The sequence below is a fragment of the Montipora foliosa genome, chromosome 13 (assembly GCF_036669935.1).
Source record: "Montipora foliosa isolate CH-2021 chromosome 13, ASM3666993v2, whole genome shotgun sequence".
NCBI lineage: Eukaryota > Metazoa > Cnidaria > Anthozoa > Scleractinia > Acroporidae > Montipora > Montipora foliosa.
Window position 1 is genome coordinate 9,216,390 of NC_090881.1, and position 16,928 is coordinate 9,233,317.

The 16,928-nt window shown below is 37.1% G+C and overlaps 1 protein-coding gene, 1 long non-coding RNA gene and 1 pseudogene across 2 annotated transcripts; all 3 read right to left on the reverse strand.

The window, feature by feature from the left end:
• The window catches only part of LOC137981652 (RYamide receptor-like), a 7,761-nt pseudogene extending 7,026 nt beyond the window's left edge, over positions 1-735 (reverse strand).
• Positions 736-4,062: 3,327 nt separating this feature from the next.
• LOC137983332 (uncharacterized) lies at positions 4,063-6,415 on the reverse strand. Its single transcript, XR_011118945.1, has 3 exons — positions 6,285-6,415; positions 4,940-5,131; positions 4,063-4,222 (listed from the first exon to the last, which is right to left on the reverse strand). It is a non-coding gene; the product is annotated as an uncharacterized lncRNA (long non-coding RNA).
• A 6,880-nt stretch (positions 6,416-13,295) lies between these two features.
• On the reverse strand, positions 13,296-14,652 carry LOC137983392 (RYamide receptor-like). The gene has a single exon (XM_068830602.1). It carries the CDS (start codon positions 14,609-14,611, stop codon positions 13,649-13,651), a length of 963 nt encoding a protein of 320 aa, XP_068686703.1. The 5' UTR covers positions 14,612-14,652; the 3' UTR covers positions 13,296-13,648.
• Positions 14,653-16,928: the final 2,276 nt, after the last annotated feature.

Sequence of the window (16,928 nt, forward strand, 5' to 3'; positions counted from 1 at the left end):
ATTAACCCCAACAATATAGCTATGGCCAACTTCAACGCATTTGTGTTTCGTTTATTGCGTTGTATTTCAGCATCAGTCGATTGTTGACCTGTAGTCTTTTGTAGCTTGAGCTTGATAAGGATGATGGAGTATATTATGATTAATAGGATGATAGGTGTATAGAAAGAAAAACTATGTAATAGGCAAGAACATAGTCAGTAAGTGATGCAGATTCTCCAAAGCCTTCTTCCCGCTGAAAAACGCAAAATGCTTCGCCTTCGTATTTCTCGAAGGTATATGCAAACAGGACTGGTGACGCGGATGCCAAAAGTACACCTTTTCAAACTGATCAATGTGGAATGGAGGGGCCACACCACAGCTCCAAATCGACCCACTGGCTATCAGAACCAGATTCTGGATGGACACAATGCAAGAGACCTCGAATAAGAAAGGAATCAGCTTACACAAGGCATTGCCGAGGACGCCACTGATGAGCCACGAGTATCGATACAGATTTACAACTTTCGGGGGAATGTAGGTAAGCGGAACAAGTAGGTCAGACATGGCCATATTTACTATGAAAACGTTGATTGTTTTCCTTAAACTTTTCGTCTTGTATACAACTATTCCTATACAGGAATTTCCGACCAGCGAAACAACGAAGATAAGGCAGTAAGCGACGGTTGCTCCAATCTTGTATGCAGTGGGATTCCAGTGGACGGACCAGATCTCGGGTCCGTTTATTGTTGTATTCATGATGTTCACTGGCACTTGTGCTAGTTGTACTGATTAATCGTCTGAAGCTTCTCCTTGTTTTTCTCCAAGCAGATGTTGGTTTTTTTATTCTAAGAGTCTTGAAATATTATCTTGACTTTGGATTCCCTACAGAAGGCAATTATTGACAGAATTTAATTAATGTCTTACCGACAAGAATCCGCGCGAAGTAAACGGTGCCGGTTATTAAATGCTTGACCTCATTGATATATTGTCAACGTCTGCTAAACTCAAAGGTGAGCTCATACTCCTACTACATCCGGTTTGATCAAGCTGTTATTGACGAAATTACTGTTTGGTTGTTTTCTTTTTTTTTTTTGTTTGGTATTCTTATTTGTTTTCCGCTCTTCAGTGACTTGTGTATAACACTTCATTTCGCTGCAGTATACTTGACTTACAAACCAAAAGAAAATAATTTTCTCTTGTTGCAAACACCATACTGCCATAATAAATAATAAATAATAACGAAATTCTGCGGGTGCATTGACCTTAGAGACGGTGATTTTTCAAAGCACTCGTCACATGAAATCTTTCTTTTCTTACAAATGTCTAAGATTGTAGATAGAGCTACCTGTTGGGACTGCATTGATTTTTGTATCGGAAAAACTAAAAGACGATTGCATGACGGAAACACTAAGCATTTTAAAGCATTAATTAATGGTCATCATACCCCAGCTCTTGCGGACCATGTTACATCAGCTGGTCACAGTTTAAAATGGGATCATTTTGAAATTTTAGCGAAAGGGCGATCCGATACTCACTGTGCAATAAAGGAGACACTGTTGATCAAAAGCCGACCTTAAAGGAATATGTCAGCAGCAAAAAGCTGCGTCTTTATTAGTTTTTGTCACATCTATTGCCACTTGATAGTTAATAGCTAATAAGCTAGTCAGTGATCCAGTATATTTAAACTTCAATTTTGTATTTATGAACCGTCACTTCTGAAAAGATGTATGCAGAAGCATACGAAACGTCAATTAAAAGATAATTTTAAATGATGCATTTATATCCGATGTTTGTGTGTTATTTCTGAGAAAACTGAGATGCCAAAGAAAAAAATTATTTACGACAATACTAACAATACCTGCAAAACACTTCGCTTACAATAAAATAAATTACAACATTTGAAGACTAAATTCAAGAACTGTTTTACTTGGCCATTAGCAATTTACAAACGGACCTAACAAAACATTTATTATGACGCATTACATACTTATATACAAACACATTAATATCAGCTAACAACTACCAAAAAAACTACCGTTAGCCTGACAAAGGTTTGACTTGAAACAGAGGGCAGTGAACAGGAGTGAAATTATTTTTCCCTTTGTCGTGTATCCTGATAACACTGGCCAAACAAATGATCCAATTTGAAGGAACGGGTCGAAATACACTTAAACAACTGGAAGTAAAGGAAACAACTAAGATCAGGCATTAAGCGACCTTAGCACCAATATTGTATGCAGTAGAATTTCGGTGAAAGGAACAGCTCGGGGATCCGTTTATCGCTGTATCCATGTTCACTGGCACTAATTCTAGTTGTTCTGGCTTATCGTCTGCACCTTATCCTTGATTTTCTACAAAAAGGTGTTGCTTTATTTATGCTAAAAGTGAAATACCATCCAGGTTCTTGACTCGTTACAGAGGAAAAATATTCACAGTTGAAGTTTAATTAATGGCCTGCACACACGAACGATTCGACACAAAATAAGCGGCGGTTATTGGGTGCTTAATTTATGTTTAACCCTAAAGTATACCTGTGGGCCACTAGTTATTCAGTTGAAGTACTGTCCCGTGTTACCCTCGTTAAATAAAGTTGCTTGATTGATTGAATTGAACGTCCCAAGAACTCACCCCAGCGCAGTGCTAAATTAATTTTTAGCTGTTAAGAAAATTCGGAGTAAGGAAATAACTGTAAAACAGCTTTGAGGGGGTAAAATTAAGAGACATAAAAAAAATGGAATTTACGCCTTCGTAGGTAAATCCCACCTACAAAAACACGAGCCGACAAATACCCCTTACCTTGGCTAATTTTCAGTTTAAAGTTCACTAAATGGTGGCGTTTCCGGTAAAGTACTACAACTGTCTAGGAGGTGAAGTAAGATACTCGTTTCTGGGTCACCAAAAAGTAATCGGTACTTCGCTCCAACCAGTTATTTTACATCGGCTCAACATTCTCTGCTCGAGAGTCCGGGATTCTTAAGCGGCTTGTATCAAACTAGGAAGTTCACAAATCATGGACTTCCACAGTGTTATTTTCAAGGAGTAGATTTAAAGTACAAAACCACTCCATTTTTGGAGTAAAATTCACTCCGGTAATACTTACTCCGTTTTTGGAGTAAAATGTACTCCTATATCTTTTACTCTTTTGTTGGGGTAAAAATTTACTCCAGTATTGTTTACCCCTCCTGTGGTGTAAAAATCACTCCAATACAAGAGTAAATTTTATCCTTCTATTGGAGTGAATTGAACTCTGTAAATGGAGTTCAATTTACCTTTGACAGAGTTAAATTAACTCCAAAACTGGGGTGAGACAAAAAGGTACAAAACCACTCCTTTTCAAGAGTAAAATTTACCCTCTCAAACTTTACTCTCCTTGTCAGAGTAATATTTACTCTTTCTACAGAACACATTCACCCTCGCTAGATCTACTGTACCTTCATTTATAGTCAGATTTCTCATAAAACCATGAAAAGTTCATTTTTTTAAAATATTATGTAAAGAAAAGACCAGGTTTACAATGAAGCATCTAATACTGGTAATTTTAATCATACGATTGCAAAGAATGCACATCGATATCCATGATAAATACAATCTGTATACACATACAAATACATCACAAAAGTCAAAGCTATCTTTATTCTAATTATTCAGGCAATAATAAAATGGCAATCAGCTGAATGTGTTCTTGCCTTAAACAAAGATAAATTGAGTGGTTTGTGTTTTGATTACAGATTATAACAATGAATGGTTGCAAAATAACTTCAATTACAAAAACTAAAGCATACAGCATACTTGGATACATGTAAATGTGACTCAGTATAACAAAATGGGTTTTATGTACATGTAATACAAGTCAGTTCTTACAGAAAGAAGTCAAACGTAAAAAAATGGAACATGCCTTCGGATAACTGATGCAAAAATTTTGCCATCGTTGACCTTTACCAATGTGTTCTTTTTTTCTCCAACTGAATTGTTTTCAAAAAGAAAAAAAAAACACAGAACTTAGGTTGATAATTTACATTAACAAAAAACTAAAAACTTTTTGTTTCCAAAAAGAAGAAAAAACCCCCTTAGATTAACCTGATAATTAAGTATGCTCCCAGCAAAACAATTACAGCGAATGAAAGTTTTAACAAAACCTTGCTTTCTGCCACAAGGTAAATGTCTCTAGTTCAATTAGTGTGCCAGAAGCAACAATCCTTGCCAATGTTGTTTTTAGAACCTCTCCATTGATTGACTCATCATCCTTAAAAGTAATTAAAGAGAATAATGATTAGTATCACCCCTTCCAAAATTAAGATCATTCGACAATATTCTAACAAAATAGGAAGAGAGCACAAATCTAATACATCCCTAATCCTGAGAACAAAAGACACCAGCCACCAATTTTGGTGTACCAAATAAATGGAACCACATGTAATACCGGTACTTGCATGAGATTACATATATCTGTAACATTGTTCTTGATTCATTGAGTAACTCAGTTAACTATCAAATTAATTTTGTCATAATGATAAAAGTACACATATATAGTGGTGGAACTCATGGAATAAATCTTGAAAATATATTGCCAGATGCTTTCTTTGTCTTCAACACTTTTCCAAAAAAAATTATGTGTGTATCTCATTTAACAGTATTTCAAATTTTAAACTGAAAGCAGATATTGGGTGAGACAATGGATAAATGAAACTGCAGCATCATCTTCCGCTAATCGCTAGGCATTACTAGTCTATACGTACACAGGCCTGTAACTCAGACAGTGCTTTATAATTATTTTATTGCAGTGACTGTCAAGAATTAGTTGTTGAAGTGTAATTTATGCGAGTTATTTGTAAATATCTATATGCATCACTTGTTTAAAAGCAACAATCAGCTTCTAAGTCTTTCAGACTTTGAGGTGTTTGACTGCATTACAGGTTTTTTATAGAAACATGTCTCAAAGGAATTTTTTCATTGCACCAACCTTTTCTTTTATCTGAGGGTTTTCTCCAACTCCTCTTCCGTAGATGATACATGTAGTGGTATGTACTGTATGTTGCAAGAAGAAGGCATCTTCTTGCCTAGCCTCAGCACTTTCTGTAACCAACTCTCTGTCCAAACTTCCCAGCAATCTTTTAATGAACCAATTCCCAGCTGTACCCACCTCCAATTTGAACTGTTAATCAACAAATAAATATAGTGAAAAGTTTCAGTTTTCTTGGAAAAAATAATTCATAATCTCAGTCACATTTCCAAACAAAAATTATTACTGCTACTTACAGATAAAAGATGTCATAAGAATTTCATCCAGATAAGAACACTCAATATCACATGTCTCAAAAAAAAAATGCTGGTATATGTAATAATAAAGCTGATCATTTCTAAGGTGTATGACAACTGCAGACTGCCTACAAATAGCGATTGTAAACAGTATTTAAGTCTAAGCACCCATTTTAAATGAAGCGTTTAGCTTTCAATAACTGTGAGTTACGGTTAGTTTGGGGTCTGCACTCTGCAAGTGTCAGACACTGTCACTTCTGTTATAACGTACAGTGTAAGTGTTTGAAGAGCAGACTCATCAAAATTTGGCTCTCTTTTCTTTAAACGCCAATAATAACAATCTCATGCAGGCATTAACATACTATTTGTATTGAGTACAATAGTTTAAATGACAGCTGAAGCTTTCTGCTTTCTGTCGTCATGTAATTTACGGTGAGAGCACTCTAATACCAAATCATTTGCTTAACCATTTGATCTAAAGCTTCATTTCTCTTGTGAAATACATACCAATTTGTTAAAGCACTTAAGCCAAATAAAATATCCTTGCCTGACAAATTTGGGACTTCAAGGTGCATGTAAAAGGTTTGAATTCTACATAATCTTGCATTAAATTGTCATAAGGCCCGATTCAGACGCCATACTTTTCATGAGCCGAACTCAATACATGAAAAGTTCGACGTTTGAATCAATTAAGAACGGCTATTTTAATTTGGAATGGCTCAGGCGTTCTTTTCAACTGGCCTAGACGGGAATTCGGCTTTAGCATGGCCGTGGATCGGCTTTGATTTCAGACGTCGAACGTTTCATGTGCCGAACTTCATGATCATGCATAAACCATGTTTTACCTTCTACATGAAAATCGCTGACAAAATCAATTGGTTTTCTTGGTAATGGCTTTGGAACTGCTGTGGAGGGGCCAGTTAAATTCGACTTCTGAATCAAAAGGCATACTTTTGTTAATTTGTGTCGGTCGAAGTTCTAAGTACGCAGTGTCTGAATCGGGCCTAAGGCATCAAATATTATCTGCTCATGGCTCAGTTAACGCTTACCTTTTTGCTTGAGTTGTTGTAAGCATTTCCTTGCTTTGGATCAGCATTTAAAGAGTAAACAAACGAAAAACTCGTCAGCACAAACTGTGATCGTTGATTCAAACTTGAGTAAAACTGCCGAAAGACCCGCCGAAATGACAGAGCGCAAAAACCGCTAGACATGCGCACTAGAATCACACTTGTGTTGCCGCCATTCCATTTTCAAAATGGCGGACGACAAATCAAAATCCACCACGTCATTGTGGAGGCTATCACGCCGCTGGCGTTTCTCTGAGAAAATTTGCAAAAAGATGATTTGAATCTGCCATCATTCAACGATGCTTCAGAGCCGTCAGGGAAGAGATCGGACCAAAACCAGTTCGCCTAAAGCAATAGAGTTTTTGACGAGCTTCGAAGCTTCATTTGACGTTCGTTGTTTAGAGTTTTGCGTTTCTTAAGGTGGTCGGTTACTCTTTAAGCTCAGAACAGAGATATGTTGGAGATAAATTGTTTTCGCGAAACATATCAAATATGACTTTTTTTCCGTTGATATGAAAATTTTTGAGAGGTGTTTAAAGGTGGAATTCCGATTTCATACACCAATAGAGACTTTTTCAAATCGAAGTTTGAAGAGAAGCAGGTTTTTTTACCGCTGGTGTTCGTCTTCACAGTTGTAACTGGTTTTACACAGAAAAGCGAAGTCCAGTGCCTTATACTTTCACGCCACTCGATATAGTTTGTGAGGTTTTGGGGTCGTAAGTTGTCCTGAAATGCATATAACGTACATGTATGTTTTTAACTTCGAGTTAATATCTTGTCGACATTGTTCATGTAATACAATGTGAGTTTTCTCGCTTTATAAGCCAAGGCGACAGAGCGGCTGCCTGTTGTATTTAAAACAGCGGCAAATATTGACAACAAACCCTGTTATTTTTTTCCCTTTAACAACGTTCATTGCTATGTTTTGTGTAACTAAAGATAAAATATGTCAACTGTCACATCTGACTGCTGGGGGATTGTGTGCTTTTTCAAGTTTATGGGACTCTTTGCAAAGGGCGAGTTAAGTTAATTCAACAAAGTAAGCTGCTTTTTCCATTTAGAGACTGAAAATGTCAGCAAAGGTGCTCTAGTTCAATGTGCAAAGCGCTTTTTTTGGCTTTTGATGCCAGCAAAACAGTTCACCACACTAGAAAAATTTTATTTGAGGGCCACTTGCTACTGGCCCACAAAGACTACAGAATTTGCCACATGGATGAATACATTTCACCAATGAAGGTGAGTGATGGAATAAAATTACAATAGTCTGCCCTGAATTGAATTTTCCCTACCCCTCAATATAGATTCTACGCCCCCTTCTTTGTCAGTGCCAAAAATCTGCCAAGAGAACTGAAGCACTAAGTTACACAGAATTAGTCAGACAGGTAGAAAACCCTCAAGGATCAAAGGCAGGAGCTGGATATTAAGCAGAGAAAAATCAAGAACGAAAACAAAAACTTTCACAAAAAAACATGAAGGTAAGTATTTGGGTTTAGCTCATTTACGACAATGACATGCCAATGCCTTTGCAGTACTAACCCCCCCTCCCCCCCCCCCTTCCCCTCTCTTCACCAAGACACACACACCACTGACAGCATTATATTGAGTGCCACAGGCTGTTGGCTGTAATCAGTAACACACTAAACATGCTTTATTTCATATTATTATTTACATGCACAGAACAAACTGCATTGAATGCGATGCACAACCCCATGAATTTCTCAAATTGCTTTTGGCCTATTACAAGACCTGTGAGAAAACCACACCAAAAAGTTAGCTCACTATAATAAGGTAAAACAGATATCATTTTCATAATGGTCATGCTCTACAATGTAGCTGTGTCACCGAACACCCAAGGTCAATAATTTTCCTATTATCCTAACAGTAAACACTTAATGACTGGTCCCGAGGGAAACAGTTCATTTTGTTTCCCTAAAAATTTCCAATGTTCCCCTGAGGCGCAGACGAGGGAAACAAAATGAACTGTTTCCTGAGAGACCAGTCATTAAGTGATTTGTTATATAAATAGGAAAACATGCAATGGGAACAGCAACGGTGGTCGTCGGTCAACATTTGCGGGCAACAGTGCACTGTTACCCTCTGACGTCATAGATTTTGCACTGGTGCCCGCTCAGAGACTTTTGAACGGCAAAAGTGTTATTGTTAGATGTCATGTGACCTTGAAGTAACCAATGAGAGCATGCGCTGCTGGGGGCAAAAACAGTTATACAACAAATATAATTATTATTCAACATAACACACTTTTGCAGGAAAAACAAGATCAGCAACACAAATCAAATGTTGAATTGAGAGAAGAAAATGTCATGCTTCACAAAAAAGGACAAAGTTATAGAGACAACACAGTTTTCAAGAAAAATATTGGACTGACATAAAAATTAATACCATGCACATGTAACCCTGTGAAAAAGCACCCCAAATGCCTAAATTTCCAATATAGGTTTTAGTCAGAACAAACTTTTCCTTATCACAGACTTAATTCTTATGGTCGTTAATTTTCTTTCTAGTGCAAATAATATTGAACAAAACAAATAGTGTATTGTAACAATCAACTGATGTATGTTTAGTATTTTTTCCTTTCATTTTCCCAAATTTGTTCTCCACCTATATATATCTGTTTGGGTCAAGTTAGCAGAAAATTGGGGAATCCACTCAAAAGAGACACTTGTAATACCACTGGCAGTACTAAATCCTAACATTACTCAACAACAATGACAATATTATTTGTGTTCCTTTAATATATGTTTTACAACTAAAGGAGACACTGCATTTAGCTCTCTTGTGCACCATACAATTTCACAAGTCAGTAGTCAACCACTAAACAAAAGGAGGAAAGAACTTATATGATCCAGACAAAATGGGAAATTTTGGTGGTGAACATTCTCCAGACCTGTTTGAAAATATCTTCCATGCCACAATGTATTTACAATATTGAAAAGGGTTTTCCGTGAACCAAGAAAGCTAATCAGCAGAGAGTAAAAGTAGGTTGCTGTACTACTGCACAACCTCAGTTTCTTCGTAAATCAGGTATGGCTACCATTTCCAACAAACAAAAACAATGATAAAACCATTACACAGAAAGTGAATAATGACAGTGTAAGTACAAGGGGAAAGATAATACCTTACATTATGAAATTTTGAACCACCGATACTGTGTTTTTAGCTTTCTGATTGGTTCACTCACTCTCAGTTAACAGCTCTTATACAGTATGACATAATATGGAAACTGATTGCGTCAAGTGTTACCACGCTGGAAACTGATTGGCTTTAAATTTGTCCAAGTGTTAAGAATCAAATAAAAATTTAATAAAACAATAATTAATGGATATAATTGAGTGGTTGATCTCATATCAACATGCACTCATGGAATTATAATAATATTATTGTTCATTATTGTCTTGTGCTATAGGAATTATATGCTTATTAGTATAATTACTGAAAGTTCTCTGCGCTGATTGGTTGTCATTGAGATGATTATTCTTACGTGATAATCACCTAAGCGGTTTTTCAAAATAGCCACAAGCTGTTTTGTTGAGGTGACAGACGAATAAATGAGTTGTTTTAAAGAAAATGTGTATTATTCAAATAATCAACTATGTAATAGGCGATTTGCATGATGGCATCATTTACTAAGAAATTGAGTTGCTTCTATTGTCAGGCAAATTTAAATTATTGTTTCCGATATTCCCTTAGACTCTATGAATGTTGGTGAATAAAAACCTCAACTTCATCTCGGTTTTTATTAACCGATATTCACCTTGCCTTCGGCGAATAATAATTGTTAATAATTATTATTTGGTGTTCATACTAATTTTTAGTGTTAAAGAATTTTCAGTCAGGGGTACGCATCTAACTAAAGCTGTAAGGCTTATCATTATTATTATTATTATTATTATTATTATTATTATTATTATTATTATTATTATTATTATTATTATTATTATTATTATATAATGTACCTGAAGTGTTTGCATGCTTCCAAAGATTTACTGCACAAATGTTTTTGTAGCCGTTTTGCAAACTTACAATTATAAATGTGACAAAGTTGACCAATAAGGTTACTCTGTTACAGTAATGTACTTTTCTGGGCTGTTCCACAACTGATCATGGTTTCTGCAAAAATATTTGCGAGGAACAGCAACAAAAACCTCGCACAGATCGATGGCATTTAACAGTCAAGGTTACGTGACGTGGAAATTGTAAATCCCAGGTGTTAAGAAAATTCAACTTTGTGGCTGAAGTTCACTCACAGTTCATCTGCAGCAAGAAACCCAGTGGACGATTTTATACGTATGACCGCGTTACAGTTCTCAATAACGTACAACGGCCAGCCAAACTTATTTTCAAAAGCAAAAACCTTTCGTCCATCAAGACCAAGTTGCTCCTGTAGTTCCCGAGAACAAAGAAGAGTTTCGTTGCCAGTTCGCTGGTTTCTGTAAGATTTTTAAACAATCTGGGGGCAGACCAACACCCAATGTCAAGAAAATTCACAGTAGCCAAAACCAACAAAATGATACAAGAGGACGCATTGCTACTTGACATGCAGACTTGCGAAGTAATCAATCGTGTGTCCTCGACCGTTGATTTGGAATCGCTGAGTGTTCTCTCCGACCTTGAAAAAAATTCCTCTGGCACCCAGGGTATGAGTCGGCTAACTTTCCACAAAATTTGACGAATGCTAGAGTATTATTCTCCACTTCGATCACTGTCTCGATCACTTCGAATCTTTAGAGTTTGCGCAGGCGCAGTTACGCGAAAAAAGCCATTTTACGTCATTATTCTCTAGCCAATCAGCGGTTTTTGCGCTCTGTCCGCCGAAATCAGGAAAGAGCTGCACCGGTGACTGCTGACCAAAACGGCTCACTAGTTTCCAGTCTGTTCTCTACTGTGTTATCCAAGATCGCGGAGGATAACGACTTTAATTACCGGGTAAACGAAAAAACCAGCAAGATTCAGAGCGGCTCATCGTATTAACCCTCACTAAAATGTGGAAAGATACCGGCCTTTATTAACAGGATTTTAATCCTGTAAAACCGTTGACTTGGAGGGGAGTATACTCTACTCTTAACCCTTTCAGCCCGGTGGGGTTCCCCATTGACGAGTAAAATCGTCTGGCGTGAGAGAGAGTAAAATCTATAAGTGGCACTATTGGGAGTTAAAGGGCTAATGGGGACATAGTTTTTGAGTGAATCCAGCTGTTGTTAACCCTTTCAGCCCCGTGGGGTTCCCCATTGACGAGTAAAATCGTCTGGCGTTAGACAGAGTAAAATCTATAAGTGGCACTATTGGGGGTTAAAGGGTTAATGGGAACATAGTTTTTGAGTGAATCCAGCTGTTGTTAACCCTTTCAGCCCCGTGGGATTCCCCATTGACGAGTAAACTCGTCTGGCGTTAGACAGAGTAAAAGCTATAAGTGGCACTATTGGGAGTTAAAGGGTTAATGGGGACATAGTTTTTGAGTTAATCCAGCTGTTGTTAACTCTTTCAGCCCCGTGGGGTTCCCCATTGACGAGTAAAATCGTCTGGCGTTAGAGAGCGTAAAATCTATAAGTGGTACTATTGGGAGTTAGAGGGTTAATGGGGACAAAGATTTTGAGTGAATCCAGCTGTTGTTAACCCTTTCAGCCCCGTGGGGTTCCCCATTGACGAGTAAAATCGTCTGGCGTTAGACAGAGTAAAATCTATAAGCGGCACTATTGGGAGTTAAAGGGTTAAGGGGTTCATAGTTTTTGAATGAATCCAGCTGTTGTTAACCCTCTCAGCCCCGTGGGGTTCCCCATTGACGAGTAAAATCGTCTGGCATTAGAGAGAGTAAAATCTATAAGTGGCACTATTGGGAGTTAAAGGGTTAATGGGGACATAGTTTTTGAGTGAATCCAGCTGTTGTTAACCCTTTCAGCCCCGTGGGGTTCCCCATTGACGAGTAAAATCGTCTGGCGTTAGACAGAGTAAAAGCTATAAGTGGCACTATTGGAAGTTAAAGGGTTAACTTAATTAGTGGAGTACTAAATAAGAGGCGTACATTTTACTGCGTTTAGTTTTACTCCACTTTTTCACTCCAACTCCTTGAAAACAAAGAATTAATCGGTGGATTTCACAAAAATAAAACAACCCCAATTCCACATCTTAGACTGGCTAAACTTAAATTTACCCTACAAAAATACATATATAGGAGTAAAATCCTCTTATACTTTTTTTCTCAGAAAGTAGAATTAGTAAGTTGGGTAGACTTTACTCAGTATCCCGATAAATACGAGTAAAATTAACTCCAGCATATTATATTACTCTGTAGGGAGAGTAAAATTTACTCTAGCAAAGTCATTGCCTTTGATTATTAACTAGTACTGAGTAAAAATTACTCTTAGTGGAGTTAAATTAACTCCTCTTAGGAGTACATTTTACTCCGCTTTATTTTACTCCACTTTTTCACTCCAGCACTGGAGTGAAATTAACTCTTTGAAAATAACAGTGCAATTTTTGTGCGCAGTATCTCTACAAAAACAGACCATTACTTCACTCCGACTCTGTGTATTTTGCACTGACGCGGCTAGAGCTTATTCTCGGAAAAAAAAAAAGATAGAACCCGTGGACTCCAGAGAAATCAGAAGCAAGAGCCGCGTTAGAAATTCAAATTGACCTATATTTGATCACGAAAACAACTGTTTTCGATTTCGAAAGTCGTTCAGAGAAATCATCTAGTTGAATTCAATATCAGTCGATTCTGGGTAACTTGTGTATAAAAAATAATTTTCTTTCCTTTCTTATTTATCATCAAGACAGACAAACATGCCTTCTTTTCATAAATTTCCATATTTGAGCCTTCAGCTGTCCGGCGTATTCTTCTTTTTACCTAACGACAAAGAAAAACTGGAAACGAAGTGTTTATCGAAATCCATAATGCAAACGCACAAACCACTTGCGGTGAGACGAATAGGAAAAGCACGGCTCTTTAATTGTAATAAAATGAGCCCTCTTTTTCAATTTTTTTATTCTTAGACTATCTTAGTTGCATGTGAAGCAACTTCCGGGTCAGTTGAATTCCTTGTGATCACAAGCGAGGTCTCAACTAAACTACGTAAATTTGTATCTGTTTACCTCAAAAAAAAAAAAGCCAAAGATTGCTTAAAAGTCTTTGAAACTTTACTTGAACAACAAACAGGATTAACTGATCTTTTTTTCATACTGGTGTTTGCAACATTTTTCCTTCACTTGGCACAGGACGTCATCTCTATAGCCACAGCCACTCTTTTTAGTTACTTATTTATTGTTTCTTTAAAACAAAAAATGCGTTAGTGTTTCTCTAATGCCATTGTATACGAGTAGGACTGAGTTTACGTTAAATCAGAACAACACTTCAGAAGTTTCTTGAGGCCTTCACGGTAGTTTCTGCAAAATGCGAAACAGATACAAGGATTGACGGCGCAATATGAGGTTATAAGAAACCAGGAAATGTAAAAATACGGGAAGATGCTACATGGCCATGTGCCATAGAGAGACACTAAATGTATAATACTCAAGGGAATTTTGCAAAAAATTAACCCCAACAATATAGCTATGGCCAACTTCAACGCATTTGTGTTTCGTTTATTGCGTTGTATTTCAGCATCAGTCGATTGTTGACCTGGAATCTTTTGTAGCTTGAGCTTGATAAGGATGATGGAGTATGCTATGATTAATAGGAAGATAGGTGTATAAACAAAAACTACGTAATTGGCAAGAACATAGTCAGTTAATGATAAAGATTCTCCAAAGGCTTCTTCCCAGTGATAAAGACAAAATACTTCTCCTTCGTATTTCTCAAGGCTACGTGCGAACAGAACTGGTGACATGGATGCCATCGCAACAATCCAGGTGGCGAGAATGAAAAAAGTACACCTTTTCAAATTGATCAATGGGGAATGGAGAGGCCACACCACAGCTCCAAATCGACCCACTGCTATCAGAATCAGACTCTCGATGGACACAATGTTAGAGACCTCGAATAAGAAATAAATCAGCTTACAGAAGGCGTTGCCGAGGACGCCACTGATGAGCCAGGAGTATCGATACAAGTTTACAACTTCCAGGGGAATGAAGGCAAGCGGAACAAGTAGGTCAGACATGGCCATATTTACTATGAAAATGTTGATTGGTTTCCTCAAAGTTTTCGTCTCGTAAACAATTATTCCTATACAGGAATTTCCGACCAGCGAAACAACGAAGATAAGGCAGTAAGCGACGGTTGCTCCAATCTTGTATGTAGTGGGATTCCACTGGAAGGAGCAGATCTCGGATCCGTTTATTGTTGTATTCATGATGTTCACTGGCACTTGTTCTAGTTGTTCTGATTAATCATCTGAAGCTTCTCCTTGTTTTTCTCCAAGCAGATGTTGGTTTATTTATTCTAAAAGTCTTAAAATATTATCTTGACTTCGGATTTCCTACAGAGAAGGCAATTAGAGACATAATTTATTAATGGCTTACGGACAACAATCCACACGAAATGAACGGTGCCCGTTATTAGATGTTTTACCTCATTAATATGTTATCAGCCTCTGCTAAAGTCAAAGGTGGGCTCATATTCCTACTACATCCGGTTTGGTAAAGCTGTTATTGACGGAATTACTGTTTGGTTGTTTTCTTTTTTTTTTTGTTTTGTATTCTTATTTGTTTTTCGCTCTTCATTTTGTCACCGCTGATTGTGTGTTATTTCTCAGAAAACTGAGATTCCAAAGAAAAATAGTATTTACGACAATGCTAACAATACCCAGAAAACACTTCGCTTACAATAAAGAAAATTACAACATTTGAAGACTAAATACAAAAACTGTTTTACAATTCACTTGGCCATTAGCCATTTACAAACGGACTTAACAAAACATTTATTACGACGCATTACATACAAACACATTAATATTGGCTCACAACATACCAAAAAAAATGACTGTTAGTGACAAAAGATTTTACTTGCATATTCTTGGTTAGCTTAATTGAAACAGAGAGCAGTGAAGAGGTGTAAAAATATAGTGTTTTTCCCTATGTCGTGTCTCCTGATGACACTGGCCAAAAAAAATGATCAAATTTGAAGGAACGGGTCGAAATACACTTAGACAACTAGAAGTAAAGGAAACAACGTAGATAACGCAATAAGTGAGCTTAGCACTAATGTTATATGCAGTAGGATTCCTGTGGAAGGAGCAGCTCACGATCTGTTTATCGTTGTATTTATGTTCACTGGCACTAGTTCTGGCTTATCGTCTGCACCTTCTCTTTGTTCTTAAACAAAGAGATATTGCTTTATTTATGCTAAAAGTGAATTACCATATAGGTATATTCACAAGTGAAGTTTAATTAATGGCCTGCACACACGAACAATTCGACACGAAATAAGCGACGGTCATTGGGTGCATAATTTATGTTTGACCCTAAAGTATACCTGTAACAAGGCGCAGCAGGTGGGTTGATCTCGCCCCAAGAACTGACACCAGCTCAGTGCTAAATTAATTTTAGCTGATAAGAAAATTCGAAATAAGGAAATAACTGTTAAACAGCTTCGAAGGGGTAAACTTAAGAGTCAAATATACCATTGCAATTAACGCCTTCGTAGGAAAATCCCACCTAGAAAAACAAAAGCCGACAAATAGCCCTTACCTTAAACTATTTTCAGTTCAAAGTTCACTAAGTGGTGGCGTTTCCTGTGAAGTAGTATAACTGTGTAAGAAGTGTAGTAAAACCCTCGTTTCTGGGTCACCAAAGAGTAATAGGTACTTCGCTCCAACCAGTTATTTTACATCGGCTCAGCATTCTCTGCTCGAGAGGTCGGGATTCTTTGGTGGCTTCGATCAGTACCATAGCTACAATAGTAACCTCGCCTTATATCGAATCATGAACTTACAATAGACCTTATTCACTATGGCCGCCATATTGGATTTGCTATCATCATGCAAATTAGCTACACACTTCTGAGGATGCAAACAACACAAGTTCGAGAGGTTGTAACGGTTACTTAGCCACACAGATGATTTGTTTCGCGTTCATTGAATGTTTATCACCTATGTAGTAAAATAGAATGATAACCATGTCAGGAATGTGGGTCCCCGCTGTTTAGGTAAAAAAAAAATTACCAAAATCTCATTGGTAGTTGTAACAAGACTCACACTAAAAAGGCAGAGCGAGAGACAAAGGGAGAGAGAGGTGTTAATCTCGACACATTTGTTGGGCCGACTTCGTCATAAAGTTTTAATGACGACAAATAACTCAAATTACTTTAAATTAATTTTGAGTGATGTGTCAAAATAGTCCAGAGGCACAGTAAATCAATCTGAAATATTTTCTAAAACACGGTTTACAACGACCAGCATCATGCAATTAAAAAATGGAAAATTATTTCTTTATTCTCTTTATTTCAAATTAATTTAAACACAGGCAAATTATATCTTAACTTTCAGGCTACCGAGATGCAACTTGTTTAGCCCGGTATACACTTTTCTCAACAGCAACGGTGAATTGGTTCTTTTCTGATTTTAAAGCAATCCATTTTTAAGTTTTATACTTATGGAACTCGATAACTGAGGAATAAACTCAACAGCTATTACACCTTCGAACATCTGCTTCCCTAATTCTCCGGTTAAA

Coding starts and splice junctions, on each gene's coding strand:
- LOC137983392 (XM_068830602.1), bottom strand. CDS start 14,611: ATGAATACAACAATAAACGGATCCGAGATCTGCTCCTTCCAGTGGAAT.